Source organism: Bicyclus anynana, chromosome 7, assembly GCF_947172395.1.
Source record: "Bicyclus anynana chromosome 7, ilBicAnyn1.1, whole genome shotgun sequence".
In the NCBI taxonomy this organism is placed as follows: domain Eukaryota; kingdom Metazoa; phylum Arthropoda; class Insecta; order Lepidoptera; family Nymphalidae; genus Bicyclus; species Bicyclus anynana.
In genome coordinates this window covers 13,300,011-13,320,657 of record NC_069089.1, presented here as the reverse complement: position 1 = coordinate 13,320,657, position 20,647 = coordinate 13,300,011, and the positions used below count along the sequence as shown (strand labels likewise).

Sequence of the window (20,647 nt, the reverse complement as noted above, 5' to 3'; positions counted from 1 at the left end):
TTGTTTTTTGCCTCTATCCAGCGTAACTACTAAACTAATTTTGAAGGAACTTATCATAAAATACAGTTTTATAGTCAGAAAATTAGTATTAAACAAAAAACAAGTACACTAAAGACTGTCATATCGCTTTGTACTCGTAACTCTACTACTTTATAAATTTTGAAAATTGTGAGAAATTAAAACATTTTCATATCAAGACTACTTAACTGGCCAACCACTGGAAATTTTACAATACGGAAAAATTGTCTGAGATTTCCTAGAATTTATTTCTAAATTATAAATTCATTTTCTTCTGCTGAGCAGAATCCCCATCGGCTATAGCTTAGTAGCTCTCAATGCCGCTTTCCAGTAACCTTTTTTTATAAAAATTATTTACCTACACTAATATTATACAGATTTTTTAACATGATTTTTATAAGATATTTCTTTTTAACCGACTTCCAAAAAGGAGGAGGTTCTACGTTCGGCTGTATGTATGTTTTTTTTTTTTTTTTTTTTTTTTATGTATGTCCAGCGATAATTCCGTCAATTATGGACCGATTTTAAAAATTCTTTTTTTGTTTTGTAGGGTTTACTTTCAGGGTGGTCCCATTTTTTTCATGTCAAGATCTGATGACGGCATCCTGGAGAAATTGAGGGAAACTTTCGAAAGTTGTAAAGACGGCTAGTACGTTTGTTAGTGTTTCCATTAGGTATTTTAAACCACTACAATTTTATGAAGGTTTGGAGTTGGTCTGATGATGGAGCCGAAACACAGACGATGGAACTCGTCAAGTATTTACAGCAGTCACCTTTTGTTTGGGCTTGATTAATTTGTATTGATGAGTACTTTCCACCTATATGGGTTGTGGCTGTATTAAGGGTCTGATGATGAAGACGAGGGACAGTGAAGAGAACTCCTCGACGGTTCACAGTAGCTACCTTGTGTTTGGACTTGATAAATTTGTATTGATGAGAACTTTCCACCTAGATGGATTGTGACTGTATTAAGGGTCTGATGATGAAGACGAGGGACAGTGAAGAGAACTCCTCGACGGTTCACAGTAGCTACCTTGTGTTTGGACTTGATAAATTTGTATTGATGAGAACTTTCCACCTAGATGGATTGCGACTGTATAAAAGATCTAGTGATGAAGACGAAGCACAGTAAAGAGAACTCCTCGACGGCTCACAGTAGCTACCTTGTGTTTGGACTTGATAATTTTGTATTGATAAGAACTTTCCACTTAGGTAGGTTGTGACTGTACACACGCAGTGGGTATGCTAACACTAAAAATAAAAAAATAAAAATTTTAATAAAAAAAATTCAACCGACTTCCAACTCAAAAAATAACTTTTACTAAAAAGCAAAAAATAACATCCTACCTATGTGCTACCTTCTGATCAGTTTGAAGGCGGTGCCAAGCCAGTGTCGTGTTTTAATTAAAGCTGTTTCTGCAATAACCACAGAAATTTTGTAGTTTAAACGTATTTAATTAAAACATCACTGGCTTGGCACCGCCTTCAAACTGATCAGAAGGTAGCACATAGGTAGGATGTTATTTTTTGCTTTTTAGTAAAAGTTATTTTTTGAGTTGGAAGTCGGTTGAATTTTTTTTATTAAAATTTTTATAATGTTCCGCTATCGCTTAGTTGTATTATTAGTTATTAGTAGTTAGTATTATTATTTATATAAGTCAGGCAAGCTTTATATAAATAATAATCTTTCTTGAATATCTCTACATTAAATACTGTTACGTACCCCAGTATCGTAATCTATCCCAGTGCTTATCTTAAGTTCACAGACAGTATAAAGTAAATAAAGAGAGAGTATTGAGATGATAGACGACAGTAAGGTCACGTGCGACGTTCACTCTTGTTTATAGCGAACTAATCCTCGTCTGTTCGCGCTATAAAATAAATTAAACGAGTTTATTGCTATAAGTCTGGAATATGAACACTTAAAAACAAAAAATAAATAAGTAGGTGTACACAATGTGTTTTCATTTAGCACAGAAACTGACGTTAACAGATATAGGTATAACTAAAAAATGTAGTTAATTTGGTACTTCGCTTCTATAATCCTCTCAATAACTTCTCTTTAATTAGTTTTATCAACTGTATTCTAGTAACTGTACCCCGCAGTTTGACCCGATTAGGTACATCCCATTCTCGTGGGAAAATCAGGATAAAAGTAGTCCAAGTATGCTGTTACAGATACTATACTAATATACTTAATATGTTCCAATGCAGATTCGTTCAGCCGTTTAAAGTCCTACTAATATTATAAACGCGAAAGTTTGTATGAATGTTTGGATGTTTGTTACACTTTAACGCCGCTACTACTGAAGCGATTTGGCTGAAATTTGGAATGTAAATGGATTTTACTCTGGAACAACACATACGCTACTTTTCATCTCGAAAAAATCCATGGTGTCCGCGGGATTTATGAAAACTCTCGAAAAATTCCACGCGGATGAAGACGCGGGCGTCCGCTAGTTTATTAAAATTGTAACTCACCTATCGTTGTTTTATGATATTTTTGGCCAATTATTGCAATATGACTAATTCCCTCGACTGGTTACAGAAGTGCTGGCTCATATTTCGCGCAAAGGATCAGCCTGACTTTCAACGCGGAAATGCAGCCAGCATTTTTGCCACTATAGCACGTGGGCCTGATTGGTATGGTTATAAGGATAAGTTAGATTAAGTTTCTTAATAAATTGAATGATATAGAATTATATTAATATTATAAAGCTGAAAGTTTGTTTGTTTGCGCGCTAATCTCAGGAAATATTGGTTCGATTGTCAAGAAAGGCTAATAGACTATATATTACCTCCCTACGAGAACGAGCACCACACAGGTGAAACCGTATGACGTCAGCAGTTTAATGATAAAAGTCCAATAAATAGATTCTATGATGATAGTATATTTGTAAAGGACCCCATTCGTATTAGTAGGAGCTATAATCCCACTATCATTAACCCGGAATACACGCATTGAAATATCGCTAACATAATGCGATCCAATTAGATATTCCAATATCCGTAATACTAGTATATAGAAACCGTATAATATATGATATATGATAATCAGATTTGCTCTTCCCAGTATAGTATCTCATACAGTAACACAATCTTGATGTAACGGCTCCATTAGCATTTCAACCTACTGTATAAGATAATCATAATCAGTATCATCACCTATTTTAGATTTACAGCACACTGAAATGCCAGGTTTCTCTGCTTTTAAAAAAAGTTTGGAGTTTTAGCCCACCACGCTATCCCTGACTCTATAATAGTCACTTGGATTTTTATTACGATTCTAAACGAGACACGGAAGTACCACCAGCTTTGGTGCTGTGCTAGTAGTGTGAATATCATGAAAAAAATTACTTGACCCAGGACAAGATTTCATGATAGAAAACTAAGTAGATCAACTAAGCAGTAAAATAAATGAATATAATAAGCATTAAGTAACACAATAATAATAATTTAACAATTTTACGATATAATACAGTTGTTTAAATATTAAATATTAACCACTAAAATAAGCTCTTTACCGCATATCACTTGGCATCTGTTCTAGCCCAGGGAATTCTTGGAGATCAATATCTAATAAGCATAACATAAAATGCTAGATAGGCAGCGGTATTGTATCTATTTATGGGAACAGTATAGAAAAATTGGAAACTCTAAGAACAAAAAATCCCAACTATAGTATAAGCTTCGCTTAAAACAGATGAGACTATAGCCGTATATAGATGGGGGGGGGGGGCTGTGCCCACCCTAGAAAGGCCCTGTACCCATCCTAGGATTCTGGGTTACCGATATAGAATTCTATTATGATACTAATAATAGTCTTGGTGTCGGGGGCCAATTCTTGGAAATACGCCTAGATACGCCAATGGATGAGACTAAAGAAACTTCAACTTATGGCTAAAACGCATTTTACAAGGGCAAAGTCAGGGTATACGTTGGTACATTAATATAACTGTAACTCATTTGAGGAAAACAGTCATCAATCAAGCGAATTAACATTTAAATTGCCAAAAGCGGACTTTATACGCCACCCTAAAAATACAAAGGAATTTTCATTAATTAATACATCGATACTGGAAGTATCAATTAAGGTGAGAAGGGAAAGTTTTTACGGGATTAGCAATTATTAATTGAAAATTTTATGAGCTGTGATAGCCCAGTGGATATGAGCTGTGATAGCCCAGGGATATGAGCTGTGATAGCCCAGTGGATATGACCTCTGCCTCCGATCCCGGAGGGTGTGGGTTCGAATCCGATCAGGGGCATGCACCTCCAACTTTTTCAGTTGTGTGCATTTTAAGAAATTAAATATCACGTGTCTCAAAACGGTGAATGAAAAACATCGTGAGGAAACCTGCATACCAGAGAATTTTCATAATTCTCTGCGTGTGTGAAGTCTGCCAATCCGCATTGGCAGCGTGGAGGACTAATTGGCCTAACCCCTCACATTCCGAGAGGAGACTCGAGCTCAGCAGTGAGCCGAATATGGGTTGATAATGATGATGATGACGAATTGAAAATTTTATAGGTTTTTGGAATATTTAACAAATGCGTCCGGATCAAAATAACAAAATGTTTCTTGTACAACGTGACTGTACCATATATACGAGTATAAGTAATTCTCAAGCCTACACCTCCCCTTTGGATTTACAGAATAATAACTGTACAGAATAATATAATAAGTACCAACCTACCAGTGGCGAAGGATGAAATTTTGACGAAGGCAATCCGTCCCAAAGAAAAGAAATAGTTGCATTTATTAAGTATTTTACAAGCGGACCCCCCATGGCTTCACCCACGTTCCTTTGCCTGTCGGAATCCAATGATAAAATGTTGTCTATGTTACTCGCTCGATGTAGCTTTCTATTGATGAAAAAAGTTCGATTTAGTGGTTAAGGCATAAAAAAATATTATCAATCATGAATCGAAGTTCGGATTCCACATTAAAATACAGCAATAGTAAACAATTGCGCTTTTACCCTTTTTCCATTTATTTGATTAGTAGTGGCAACATTATTAGTGACAGGCTCATAAGCGTTATGTCATTTACATGACCTAGAAATGGATGTTCTTACTGACACGCAATATTGTTAGAAACTAGAGCTTCCTAATAGGAATGCACTAGAAACAGCCTGCGGAATGTGACAGCTGAGTAAGTGAGGCTGTCATTGCAGGTGCTAGCCTGGAAATGTGAAATCATGCGAAATACGTGCTAAATGCAAATTAAAGCAACGGCCACACCACACCGCCCTGCGTTAGACCAATCACGGCAAGACATGCATAAATCAGAGCTTCTTGTCAGGCGCAGTAAACAAATTTGCAATTTGCACGCCAGAGCCACAAGATATCAAATGCGTTAGGATTGCGTCTTACTCGAACCAATCAAATGCGATTTCAAATTAACCTTATATAAGATGATGCTTTGGAAGCGTAATTACTTACGTTTGTTGTTAAAAATGACACCGTATATGTCAAAAGCCATCCAGACGTTTGTAGGGCGTGTAGTTCTGTAGTTCTGTAGGGCGTGCCCATGAAATGGACAGACATACTATTATAGGACTAAAGGTGATTACAAATATAAGAAAACTAATGTCGAACAAAGGTTATGATTCACAACACTTGTCAGGACAACTTAATTAACAAATCAAACTGTAACCAAAATAAGACCCTAGAATGGCAGAGTGGAGTCAGAGACCTTGAGTGGAGTCACGTACTTGTGAACGATGTAAGTAGGGTTAAAGGATCCTTTGACTGTATACAAACACTCCCCTTTTCCACTCAAGTCACTCTCCCCGCCTATCCCAAGTAACCCATAAAGAATTACACAACAAGAGATGTGGACGGCTCGAATGTCACGAGCACACTAAAGTCGACACTAGATCGAGCGACGTCACTGTCACAGACTACTATTTCCTACACTATTTATTAACAACATGTAAATTTAAAAGCGACAAACGCGGCAATAACAATACATACGTTTGATAAACATTACAAAAAATTGATTTATTCAGTCAAAAGATTGATTTATTTAAAGTAATCGAAAATCGAAGTGATTATTTCCATACAAAATATCTACTACTTCCAAGATTCATGATGTATTTATGTTGAGGCAAATTCAAAAATAGAGAAGACGTGATAAATTTTAATTATTAACTTGCTTAATTATTGTAATTTGGTTACATTTGTTAGGATTTCATTGGATGATTCAAATTCAAATTATTATTTAAACTTTAAAAAGAAAACATCATTGCATTCCACACTAAAAGCTGCATTTATGTTTTAACACAATAGAAGCTTTCAACAGTACAGTAGATCCGCTTTTAACGCTGCCTTGAGTTCAATGTATGATTGAATCAGTACTCTAGCACCTTTGACGTGGATTTGTAGAAATGTAGACTCAAATTACAGACAGAAATGTACTCGGGACATGGCATAACATTATATTTAATAATACCTACGTAAATACTTATAATATAAAATCTAATGTTAGTGAGTTTGTGTTTGTGAATTTGTGAGGTTATAGTGGGTAATCTCTGGCTTTACTAAACTGATTTTGCAAATTCTTTTACTAATATAAAGGTACGTTGTGAATGTTATGGTTATATTAGTCCCTGTAGTACAGGAACGGTAACTATGATGAAACCGCAACGTCTAGTAATTGATACTTTATACAGGGGGCTCGGGAGTATTTGCCATAACTTCAAGGTGTTGACGAGTCCATAATATAGGAGCCGAACTGCATAACTAATTTTTTTTTTAACTAAAAAATAAAAGCTTTTATATTTTTATACAAAGTAATTCAAATAATTTCGACTATCCATGTAACACACGCCTTTATCTATCCTTGCATTTTAAAATACGAAAAACTTATTTAAGCCATAATTATAAGGATGCGTATAAGGGACACATATTTTTAAGATCTACTCGTATTTACAAAAGAAATATTATTTATCCGGAAAATATTAATTTTAGAACACATGGTCATGAGAATTCATGGTCAGAGTTATGAGAATTACTCCCCAGCACCCTGTATAGTTCCATCATGTAGTGTCAAAATGGGTGCCGTTTCTCTCTCAAAATTAATTAAATAACACAAATACTTGAATTCTTCCTTCTTAATCTATGAGCAAAAACATATTTCTACATTTACGCTTGGAGGTTCATTTGTTATTTATCAAGTTTCCAATTAAGGAAAAGGGAAAACGGAGATGAACTGCGTAGTGGGGGATGTTTAATGTTAAGTGTAGTCATTCATATCAATGTTTGTATGACTAAAAGAATTTCATTTATTTATTTATTTAGTATTTTTATGGTATTTCATTCTATAAATAATTAAATTAATTACTTTAAGTTAGGGGTGTCATAACTATTATAAAATTAACCCTTCAGTCACGACGTAAAAATAGCAGATAAATACTTTATATTTATCTGCGATTTTTATGTCAGAAATGGTCATGATATGAATCATACAGATAAACGAAGATATTTTCAACGTATATGTACATATAGCTATGAACCATCTATCTCGCTTGGTCTTAGAAATATATTTTTCTACCCCCATTTCGTAAATATCAACATTAAACGATATCAAAAAGCTATTCATTCCTACATTTCGTTTAGTAATGCTACACGGGCAAACGGTTCTACAAATGTTTTTTTATAGTTACATGGCATTTGCTACAAAAATTCAGGCTTTCTTATAAGAGACAAATTCTAGGAGGCCACGCTTGACACAAACCATGCCCAACGCCAATTATACATGTATTATTTACCAAGTTTTGTTAATTCTTTTATTTCTTTGATCGGCATACCATACTTTTTCTACGACCATGATGATGGTGGTAGAAAAAGTATGGTATGCCACTGTACGTAATTAGCCATTGTAGCACTCGTGTCAGTCGGCTTGGCATTAATGGCCGGCCCATAAATAGCTATTATAAAAGCCTCAGACCAATTATAGAAGGACCTGTATCGCACTCATAGTCACGAACAAAATTATCTGTCATTTTCTTACTTAGAGAGAGAGCTTAGATTTGGTATATATCTTATACTAAACTAGAAGTTTTTGCCCGTTTTTTACACAATTCAATTACACAAAAAGGTATTTTTACGAAGCTCTTTAACCGACGAACACGATTACAACTATTTAACATCGATACTATAAAGACAGTTTTTATAATCGCATTAGATCGTTGATCATATACTTTGACAGAAAAGTAACGTCTAGCGAGGCAGGTCTTATACAATAATTGGTCTGAGATAAAAGCAAATAAGTAAAAACAGCGCGATACCTGCGATACGACTGCGGTGCGACAGGCCAGCTGCGCCGCGAGCGCAGCACGAGCGCTATCCGCGGCATGGAGCCCTGCGTGTTGCCCATCTGCGGCGCCGACGTGCGCTTGCGGCTCCAGCCGCGCCGCCCGTTGGAGCCCCACAGGTGAGCCGTGCCGTGTTCTGTACGAAATGAGATTGATCAAGACCCGTCGAGACGTTTAGAAGCGTGGTGTGTGTAAATTACACACTGTTTAAAAGGAGTCCCTCGCAAGAGGCTTAGTGAGTGTAAACTACACCATTTCTGCTGGGAAGAGAGGAAGACTATTCTATAGAGGAAGACTCCTGCAAGAGACCATTAAAAAAAGGCACGGTGAGAGAATATACCCAAAAGAAATCGTAAAGGTTGCCAGCTTCTCACTGCAATTTGTGGGGTTGCCAAAAAACTCAGTAGTGTTATTTATATATCCTCATCAGTTATTTAATCGTTTAATTTGTCAAATGAAAACTTTGTTTATACTTAATTTAACCGTATTAGGTTGCCTTTGGTCTGGTTCATGGTTTCCTGAATGAAAATTGAGTTTGGCCACAATTTAACTAAGCAACCTATTTTTATCCATCATTTAATTTTATCACTAATAAATAATAGATGAGAGTATATCATTCCAATGCCTGATCTTAGACCATAGTGGGCCGTTTAAATATACATACTGTTGATGATAGATATATTTCATAATTGAAGCTGATGCATTTTACATTTTGGTAAGTGACTACGGAGAAATCATTTTCGCCGCTACGTGAGTATGTAAGTTTATCTGTTCCCCCATAACTATAACAATAAATAACTACTCATACATATAATAATAAATACCGTAGCATTTCCATTGGAATTACAACTGGAATATAAACAAAACGCTCACGGCATTGTTCAGGCACGCTGTGACGTTAAATAAATTCAGTACGAGAGTAAATCGACTGCCTTTAGTAAAATAACAATGCTTTTCGAAGCGAATGACTGTTTTTTTAACGGCTACTACAAATAATGTGAATAATCTTCGAATTAATCTAAGTTTGCGCGGTTTACTTGGTGCGATTAGTACATTTGGACATTTTTGGAATGATGTTATACGGATGACGACGGAGTGAATGGGCTGGCAGAAATCGTAGCACAGAAGCATTTAGCAAAGTACCAGGGTATCAGACTATATAAAAGGTTGATTTATACAGTCACCAAACAATGTTTTTTTTTTATTTTCAAGATAAAACGTTAAACACTAACGTTAATTATCATGGGACTTTTTTATAACTTTTGATTCGCTATTTTAAATACTTTTAATTTTTAATAAAAAGAAAAAAAATATATAAAGAGATAGGATACGTTCGTCACGATACCTTGACGACCTCCTTGGCGCGGTGGTATGCGCGATGGATTTATATGAGGTCTTGGGTTTGATCCCCAGCTGTACTAATTGAGATTTTCATAAGTGATCCAGGTTTGGCTGGTGGAAGGCTTCGGCCTTGGCTAGTTACCACCCTACCAGCAAAGATGATTAAGCGTTTCGGTACGATGTCATGTAGAAATCGAAACTGGTGTGGCTTTTCATCCTACTCCCGACAAGTTAGCCCGCTTTCATGTTAGATTGCATCATCACATACCATCAGGTGAGATTGTAGTCGAGGGATACTTGCAGAGAATTAAAAAAAAGTCAGGAGACACGAAAGGGAAGGTATTCGAAACCCTAACTGCGCGTATGAGAAAAAAAAAAAAGACAAAGACATTTTCGCGGAATAAAGACTGAATACACCTGTGCACCTCAATCCATTAGAAAAGCAGACAGTCACCAGATCGATAATTAGGTACATCGCTTCCCTTCCAGCCATAAATTAAAGTTGCTCCCTTGAGTTATGAATCATCGTGCATATTATTTTCGCCATCCGCAAACACCGGTCTCCTTATCCCGCCGTATCTGCGAGTGTTTCACGTCCCTCGTCAAACTCAATGTGCCGGTAAAGCTGCCCATTTCCCCAAATCCGATAAATCTTCTACACAATAACAATTTTATAGCGTAATTGCGATATATTTTTATTTAGACGATATATTTTTTTTAATTATCGAAATTGAAAAGAAAGTATTCCTCCATTTTGTTTCGAAATTTAAAAGAAAGTAGACGTATTCTTCCTTTATGTTTTATATAAAACTAGGAGACGCTCGCGACATCGCCCTCGTGGAACTTCTATAAAAGCAGAATGTTCCAATGCCTTGTTTTTCTTATAAACGAAAGGAGTTCTCGATTAAAGCTCTCAAGCTCTTTGACTTTTTCCGATATTTCCAACAATTAGCTTCATATTTCAAACAATTTACACAAAACCTTGGCAAATTATAAACACGTAATGAATCTCATCAGTCAAAATCCGTTTAATAATTTTGGAGATTATCGCGTTACTTTTCTAAAATGTGTAGATATTATGAATTTCCAGTTTTATACCAACTACTTAAATTATTTGAGCTTTATGCTTCAGACTCAATGAAAATTTTATACTCATCATTGCTCAGACTATACAATAATGAAAATATAAAATAAGCCAAAGTAAAATCGGAAACGACGCTTAAACAACTTTCCTATAGCTATTTACCTTTTTATGATTGGACTGTTATTTAAATCGGATATTGGCAACCTGATTGTGTTATTCATTTACAGGAAAAATGTATAAAATCGTGTCGCCTTTGTACAAAATGACAATCAAAATGGGTCCTATTTAAAACGTATTGTATTTTGTAACCCGTTGTGGCGGCCTTTCATCGCCTTTTTGCATGCAAATTGCCGTAACTTATAGCTTAAAGACTTTGTTACAGGCGGTGTTACAATTTCCTATACATTCAGGTACAGTTAGGTAACAATAACCGATAGGCACAAAGGATGTTTCAAGCTGAAAATAATTTCGTGATATCAGAGATAATACGAGTATATCGCACTAATCAATACATTGAAATAAGTTAAGCAACTTCAGAAAACCGGTTTACTTAACGGCAATATTAAAATGATTGTCAGTAATAAAAGGCAAATTCAAATTCAATCGCATTGTCAATAAACCTCATTATTTCACAGCGACTCATTGCTTCGGCTGCATCCATCCATGGCTTGAACAAATTTTCTTTTCAATTTTAATTTCAAATTCACTTTTCCAAAGGCCATTCCTTTGCGCAAAAAATGAGCCAACCAGTATTCTTGCCACCATTCCATGGGACACTTTCCATGATTTGTATAGTTATTATAGGATAAGTTAGATTACAATATAAAGATAAGTTAATTAAGATTCGTATTGTATTCTTTTAAATTCGTTTTTTTCAATAGTATTATAGGACTCAAAAGTGATTATAAGAAAACTAACGTCGAACAAAGGTTATAATTCACAACATTTGTCAGGACAACTTTATTAACAAAACTGTAACCGAAATAAGACCCTAGAATAGCAGAGAATGACCTTGAGTGGAGTCACGCACTTGTGAACGATGTGTGTAAGGTTAAAGGATCCTTTGATAGTCGACTAACACTCCCCTTTTCCACTCAAGTCACTCTCCCCGCCTATCCCAAGTAACATCTAAATATATTTATTAAATTTAAAAGCGGCCAACGCGGCGATAACTATAGGCATTTTTGAATCATTGTGGCGAACCTACGACCAGTTCGGAAGGGAGGTTCTGCTGAGAAGAGAAGTAGAGGTAGGTTTATATAAAATGATGGCCAATTATCCTGTGAAATACTTAGTATACGGCTATACTGTAGATGATCATTACTGAGCTACAGAAAAATTACAACTTTAGTATTCACAAAATTATAAACAGTTCGTTAAATTTCGGAAAGGAAAAAATATGAGGCCTGAAAATAAGTCGTGTCCTTTTTAGAAATGCGCACTTAGCGATTATTGTACAGACCTTTTTACTTCGTATTTCTTAAGTGGTGAAAAAGCACCTGTCTATCAAATTGCCTTGTCTTTAGACAGATTTATAAGGAAGTGGCCTACTATTTTTTTTCTGCACAATTGTTTGCTAGGAACCGAATTACTGGGATAAAAATATTTGCGCAATCCGCAATTGATTTGATTTTTTTGATTTTTAAATGTCTTTATTATATAATATATTATAACAGTGTTGTTAGAACAATAGACTTATAAATATTTCTTATTGCTAACATGCTATTGTCATTTGTTTGTACAGGCTTACACACCTTTATAAACATTTAGAATAATGGCAGGAAAAACAATTAGGACATAATTTACAAAGTAATAAACTATTATTACCTTAAGACATGTAGGTACCAACCTACCACTGCTAAGCGCCCGTTTGTTGCAAGCACTTATGATAATACATGTAGGTACATTACTATTAATTATATTATTACACAGAAGTAATTTTACAGATGGTAACTTATTCTACTATGGTATTTATTGTATATTATTGAAATGAACTTGATTTTTTTTTTTTGTTTCCGCAATTAGGTTTTCTTCATCAGCCTATTTTTAAAAACCTACAAGGCGTCTTTCTCTCTATAGGGTTGCTTAGACTCACCACACTGCTCCAATGAGGGTTGGCAATATTAGTAACAATATTAGTCTTTGTAACAATCATTATTATATTAATTAAAATGAATGAATGAATAGACGTATGACACCACCAACTTACCAGCTCCAAGTTGCTACTAAAAATAGAAAGTAAAACTCTATCTATACTAAAATTATAAAGCTGAAGAGTTTGTTTGTTTGATTGAACGCGCTAATCTCAGAAACTACTGGTCCGATTTGAAAAATTCTTTCAGTGTTAGATAGCCCATTTATTGACGAAGGCTATAGGCTATATATTATCCCCATATTCCTACGGGAACGGGAACCACGCGGGTGAAACCGCGCGGCGTCGCCTAGTATTTCATAGCGAGACTCAGGACTCGAACTCCGAGCTTTAAAATCTGATACCGAATAGGCTAAGCATAGTAGGTACTAATGAGACAATTATCAAGTTTATATTGAATACGGAAAAAATATGCACAGTATCAACGAGACAGTTGATCAACTTTGCGGAAAAAATATATCCATGTGGAACTATTACTTAGAAGCAAGAACTGGGGCCTTAACCATGTGGCTCGTCAATTCTCTTTCTACAAACGTTAACGCTTCGAAAACTAACAAAATATATGGGAATGACAGATCCGATCAACATCTTGATCACGTGACCTGGGAATGTAGTGACGTCTGCCCCACGATAGTGAATTTCCATCATCATCATCATTTTCAACTCATACTCGGTTCACTGCTGAGCTCGAGTCTCCTCTCAGGGTGAAAGGGGCTAGACCAATGCGGATTGCAGACTTCACACACGCAGAATTAATAAAATTCTCAGGTATGCAGGTTTCCTAACGATGTTTTTCCTTCACCGTTTGAGACACGTGATATATAAATTTCCTAAAATGCACACAACTGAAAAGTTGGAGGTGCATGCCCCGGACCGGCTTCGAACCCATGCATTTTTCAATTCTTAAAGCGTTAGCGTTTGTAGAAAGAGAAATGACGTGCCACATGCCTACAGGCTCTGGCATCAAATTTTTACAATTCATTAACTTCCTTGTAAAAGGAATAGCGCCATGACTGACAGAAATACTGTATAATAAATAGGCACATTGTTTAAACCGGCGTACTCTCTTTGTTTTATATTTGTTTTTTTTTTTTAACAAACAACACCTGCCTTCCATTTATACCTTTGGAATGTTTAGATTTATGTTCACTAACTTTATACTTTTGATAAGTGCTTTCCACGTTTTATACTTACAAATAATTCTTAACACCTATGTACAGAAACAAAAATATGGCACTTAAAAAGATTGGTTATAAGTTGTGGTGGTGGTGGTTACGTGGTGATAAGTGATTCCATTATACTTATACCATTATTGGAAAAGAGATGTTTCTTTCAGGTCCACTTTTGTACCCCGTATCATTAATATAAAAAAAAATCGGTTAATAAGTGAATAAATCTAACTAAATAAAAAGAAATAAATAAAATTAAATACCCAATTGACAATTTACAGCAAACTTCAAATCGACTACTGCATTGAAAACGTCATCAATCCGCCATTATTACCATCTTATTGTTGCATTTCTTGGGAGAAAATTAATATTATTTCGAAAGAATTAAAGTAAATTCGTTGATTTGTATTATCAAAAGTAGTTAAAAAAAATATATATTTTATTTCCGCCAGGGTACAATGACTGATCCTGGGCTCCATACAATTTTGGACCATCTCCTTTCATTTACTTTAGAGATAGACCGTCGAGAACATTTGGGTAGGCAGTGTCTGCGTAGAACCTTGTCCAGTATCCAGTATTCAGTATATCAAAAAGTATAATGACCAAGATGTGTAAATAGCATAATGATATCGTAGTATAATAAATGCGAAAGGACACTCATAATGAAATCTCGAAAACCGCATGACGTAAAGAAAGATCAGAGATGAAATTTGGCAGGGAGGTACTTTATAGTTAGTAGATGTCCACTAAAAATGGATTTTGCAATAGGGCCTTAGACCTCGAAGTCGGTCGAAGTCGCGGGCGCCCGCTAGACTTGACTTGACTACAAGGCCATAGGAGAGAAGATATGGAACTTAGATTAGATATTAATGATAATTACTGGGTTAGACGTCTTAAAATGCCCTCTGAGGCACGGGGACACTATTTTCTCAACTGTGTCTAAGCTCTGATTAACCTCTCCCATACAGAAGAAAACCTGGCTCTGTAGTGGGCTATTAAAATGAGCCAGCAATAGCTCCACGGTAAAGGACAGAACTCATCACCGAGAGGTCGTGGTTCGATCCCCACCCGCTGAGATATATTCGTGCCCACTCCTAGCATAGTATTTTCAGACTAGTTGGATCAGAATGGGAATATCGGCATAGTTTAAAAAGATATGGCAAATATTCTTCTAAAAAATAATCACTGACTCACGTAAGGAGCTTGCTGTTTGCAGCAGCAGAGTGCAGCGTAAGTAAAATAGATGCCATATACTTAGTAATAATACAACTTACTTTAAAAGCAATACCATGTTAAATTAGGAGCTTGTTTTTATTATTTACAGTCCTTGAATACAATCTCACCTGATGGTAAGTGATTGTATTTTCCGTGGTGCTGGCTACAAGCTTAATAGTATAGGTTAGCTGCGTATTGTAAGTAAAGTTGTCCAGGATTTTTTTCTCAGTTTTTTTACGGCCTCCGTGGCGCAGTGGTATGCGCGGTGGATTTACAAGACGGAGGTTCTGGGTTCGATCCCCGGCTGGGCAGTTGGTGGGAGGCTTCGGCCGTGGCTAGTTACCATCCTACCGGCAAAGACGTACCGCCAAGCGATTTAGCGTTCCGGTACGATGTCAGAAACCGAAAGGGGTGTGGAGTTTCATCCTCCTCCTAACAAGTTTGCCCGCTTCCATCTTAGACTGTACCGTCACTTACCATCAGGTGAGATTGTAGTTAAGGGCTATCTTGTAAAGAATAAAAAAAATGTATGATTCAAAAAGTCGTTGTAAGAACAGATGCAGACTTACGTAAATAATGTGCCTGGTGCGGCCCCTGCTCGGAGCACGCCCTCCGGCCGCGCGCACTCAGCAGCACCTCCCTGCGGGGTCGCTCCACCACCTCGTCCTCGCTGGAGTCGACCCCGCAGCCGCCGCCTTCATCACGACCCTCCTCAAGCACACACGTCGACATCACTGTAGCACAATACTTTCCTATCTCACTGAATATCCACTATTTAAATAGGCTAGCGGTTAGATGCAATCACGCCTGATTTTAAGCGAATAGCCTAACTACGATACGTCTTTTGTCTATTCACTTTTTACTTGGAGGCCTATTAGTCGAAGGAAAAAGGTAAACAGTAAAGTTTTCACTAATTAACCAAAAGATATCGTAATAACTGTAGGCTAACACTTTGTCACACTTTAAACAAACTGTTATATTAGTTAACACACTATTAAATTACATTTGCACTTTTATTGATACGAAGTTTGACTTAACACTTATTTACGTTATCGCAAGGACATAGAGTCCCTATGAACTTAGTCACACTTTAAACGAAAATAATTAGTTACCACACTTTTAAAATAACTTTAAACCCAATAATAAACCAGTGTAAGAACTCTCCACTGATTGAAAATTAAATTTAAACTATTTTAAAGTGCAATTACAAATGTCACTTGTAGCGCGCAGAGGTCGTATTACTGGTTCCGACGCGCTCTCGAACCTGGAAAAAAGATAGTAAAAACGTTGCATAAGTTGCTTAACATACTATCTAGTACCCACTTAATATTACTTGCGCAATAAAATTACTTGGATTTAACACTAGTAATACTTGAACGTTGAGTTTTTTAAGGTCAAACCAATATATTAAATGGAATGTAAATCTTATGCACTCGAGTATTTTTTTATCATATCTATTTTATTACATCTGTATTCTACAAGTAGACACCTAATTCAAAATAACGAAACACCCCGAACAGTAGACCTAACAAGCGACCAACGACATATCTCGTGAAATATACAAATATCAACCAATAGAAAAGCAATCAGAAATATCGCTATAACTATCATAGCGTGTGAACGAACAAGATGGGACTGGGACAACTTCGTCGCCACTGTTCGACATAGCTTAATTTCTCTTCACAAGATAATAAGTCGTTGGCCGCATGCTAGGCATACTGAATAGCTAATATAAATAGCTAAAAATAAATTATTAAAATTATCACCTGCCATATCTTCGACAATTTGTTTAAATTCCACGTATCTTTTACTAAAGTTTATAGGAGACTAAATAATCATCGTCATTTTATGACATCAGGTATATTCGAAAATATTCCACTGATCTCCCTCATTATCACCCATATCTTGTAAATAGCCGAATCATTGTTGGAAAACTACCCCAACAAAAATTACCGCAACCAAATCGGTCCTTCCATTGAACTGCAATAATACTGCGGCTAGACAGAAAAATATGTGTTACATGTAAATTGGGCCAACAAATAAAAAATACCGTAACTTTTAACAAATTATTCTCAATTGATAAAAAGTTAAAAATCTAAAGATTTTTAATCCTGCAAGAGCGTCTGTTAAGTTAATCGAAACTAGTTAATATATCTACACCTTCCCTGGACGATATTGATCGGTGTAACATCGTTAGCTAAAACTCCATTACTTTGATAAAATTATCCCGTGGGGCGCACCGCGCAGGACCCCCATTAAAAACGTCACTCGACATAAACTCTGAGCGTTATTATAACGCAAACACCTCTGTTTATCTAGCACTAAATAATGCCCACATTTTGTGCTATAATTTGTTTTTTTTTGGATAACAGAAGCTTAAATACAATTTATATTACTGTGTCTTTACTTAAGAAGTCAATTTGTTACTTTGTAAAAACTAGAAACCAATTTATTTTTGTGTGAAAATTATGTCCCTAATTAACAGTGCCAAAATTAATTAAAAAATTGTTTAGCCGAGTGAGCAAAATAATTTAGTAATAAATAGACAAACTCAGTTACTCTTCCAATAAATAATATTAAAGAGATGTTAGTCTGATAATAGTAATAGAACTCCGTTAATTTAATTAACGGGTTACAGTAATTAACAAAATTACGAAACTCTTCTTCGTAACGTTTTTATCCTCGAAACCTACTTCCGATGTAGCTAGTCAACGTCCTACCAAGAACAAAGTATAGTACGAATACTTGCGTGGTTGCAATCGAAAAATCGTTCACGAGTTTCACAACCGTACGCTGTAAAGACAACGTAAAATGGACTTAAAAGTGTAGCTCTACAGCTCAAGTTTGCCTGCACTTTTACATCAATTACTCCTGGCGGCACGAATACTTGTTCCACTATGAGTACCTGAAGTAAAAATCGATAGTACAGAAAATATGACTCTAATATTGAAAGGATTAAGTCTAGTTCACCTTAACATTAATGTGTCACCAAGTGTCCAAACTTCCTCATACTCGAAAGTTCATCATAAGAACAAGGGGCGAAGCTATAATGAGAAACCTATTACAGTAAGTATGATTATATGCACAGAACATAGAAAACGATAAAGCTAGCAGATTTATAATAATAGTTTAGCTAACCACTCACCGTCCAATGAGTCCATGTGCTAACTTCAGGACATCCGATAAAATTGATCGTGTGTTGGTCTGATGATATCATGATATCATGCACATCGCGACAAACACACGATCAGTTTTATCGGATGTCCTGCCGTTTGCGCTGCAGGCACTTCTTGGATGGTGGATGGCTAGCATAAGTTTTTTGTATGTAACGCTTTATTAATTCCGTGACTATACGAGTACATTATACGTATTAATTACACGCGGCCCGCGACTTCGTCCGCCCTTAGACCTCCCTAATTTGTTCCTCTCCCAAAATCCGTTCTGGACGTCTACTACCTATGAACTATCTCCCTGCCAAATTTCAACTTTGTACGTCAAGTTTTCGAGATGTTGTGTTGAGCGACCTTTCGCCTTACCATAAGGTGGCCTACCTTATGGTAAGTGGAGACCTTTGCCTATAAAAACAGTGCATTACGCAGGGCATGCATGTAGCTTGCAGTTTGTATGAGAAATGGTCGGTCTCCTTTGTACGTACAGTGCATAGTACCTACCCTGGCTAACAACCTTGTGCACGTCACTAAATATGAGTACCTATATTACGTGTTAATTTTTTCGTTGTTTCCAAGCTAATGAATTTAACGCCTTTGCGCCTGCCAACACATTTTCCTAATGATCTTGCCCAAGCCGAATGGACACAGACCTAAATTCTGAAAAGATTGGGGTGAAAAGATTTATTAAAGTCACTTTATCTGAAAGATTTATCTGTTTCAATCGTGGCCGTGGCACGTATCAAAGTCATTATAATCACTATAATTGGGTTTTCAACGGTCAAAACTAGACGACCTAATTCTTTAGATTGTTATTAAATTCTTTCAAAGGAAGTGTATCTACGAGTACGATTGAAACTATGTACTGCTAAGCTTTGTTATTTTTTAACTAGTGATTATTTTATTTTTTAAATGAATATTCGCAGTCCCTTAAAATTAATTAGTCGGAAAAACTGTGATAAAAATAGTCCATCGAATCCATGATCTATCGATGTTTAGTCCGGGCTCTGTATCGTGGAGCTATTGAGACTTCATATTGTAATACTCGTACATAGTACGCAAACAACAATTACGATCTCACGTACCTATGTATTTTGTGTGGCCGACTAATCACTGATTTGCTAAATTAACGATTAATGATAGTAAACGTATGGCAACCTGGGTTATTGAGGTCATTGGGTCATTTGCTGACTTTCTCAATTAAATACCACTCCCTCAATCTGTCAAATTCGTATGCACTATGCGTATATAGGCACGTATATCATAAGGGGCTCCTCCGGTCTTGTTTCTAAGAATTGTATAGGTCGTCAATTGAGATAAATTACTCACTCATCCAATAACAATATCGGTTTTCTATCTTATATTATTGTGTTTACGTGCTGGGTGCTATTTTTAGTGCCTGCTAATTAAATTTAAATAGAATAATAATGTTCCGAGCGCATTTCAATTATGGAAGCAAATCTCTTTGTAAACATTGTAAACAAGCAACAACGATGAAAAATTTTTACACTCTTGTTTCTACTGAAGCGTTAGAAGTTTTTCAGTAAAGGGACTATTGGAACCCCCTCCTAACACAGTAATTTCAACTAATTCGAGATAAATGTGAATATTGGTCAAATTTTGAACACATAAGGCAAATATTAAAATAGAAGCTGCGAAAAAAGTAATAAATGCTTCCAAAGTTTGTTCAATACTGATCTAGATACTCTTTAATGATAAAAACTTACAAATTCTTCTTATGGAACAGTTTTAAGACAAAGATCTATTTACTAAGACCAATAATCCCGTGTTGCTTAGCTACTAGTAATGTTACTACTTACTTGTAATATTAACGAACAATAATCCCACGGATTGGAATCCAACCCAACCCGTGAGATGGTCCAATCCCTGAACCATTAAAGGCTATAAAGCTAAAATTCTTTATGAAACATTTAGTAGCTACTAAATATTAATTTATTTAATACTTTCTAAATATACCAATCCGTAACTTTCTCTCCAGCTTTTCTTTTTGATTCGTAAGAGCTTAATTTTATTCAGAAGTTACTGAGTATAAAACTTATGTGATATGCCTGAATACGAACACGGTGTGTAAAAATCTTGACTAGTTTTGAAAAAAATAATATTCCGGCAATTTCTTTACAAATATAAAAGATTATTTGATAAACATTTTCGTGCGATTT

At 35.8% G+C, this 20,647-nt stretch overlaps 1 protein-coding gene across 1 annotated transcript in view; it reads right to left on the bottom strand.

The window, feature by feature from the left end:
• Positions 1–16,485, bottom strand: part of LOC112044075 (cAMP-specific 3',5'-cyclic phosphodiesterase) — a 629,441-nt gene extending 612,956 nt beyond the window's left edge. The window contains exons 1-2 of the mRNA XM_052882556.1: positions 15,870–16,485; positions 8,313–8,475 (exon numbers count right to left, since the gene is read on the bottom strand). Coding sequence (XP_052738516.1) covers positions 8,313–8,475; positions 15,870–16,032 — 326 coding nt within the window. The 5' untranslated portion in view covers positions 16,033–16,485. The remainder of the gene's footprint in view (positions 1–8,312; positions 8,476–15,869) is intronic.
• Positions 16,486–20,647: the final 4,162 nt, after the last annotated feature.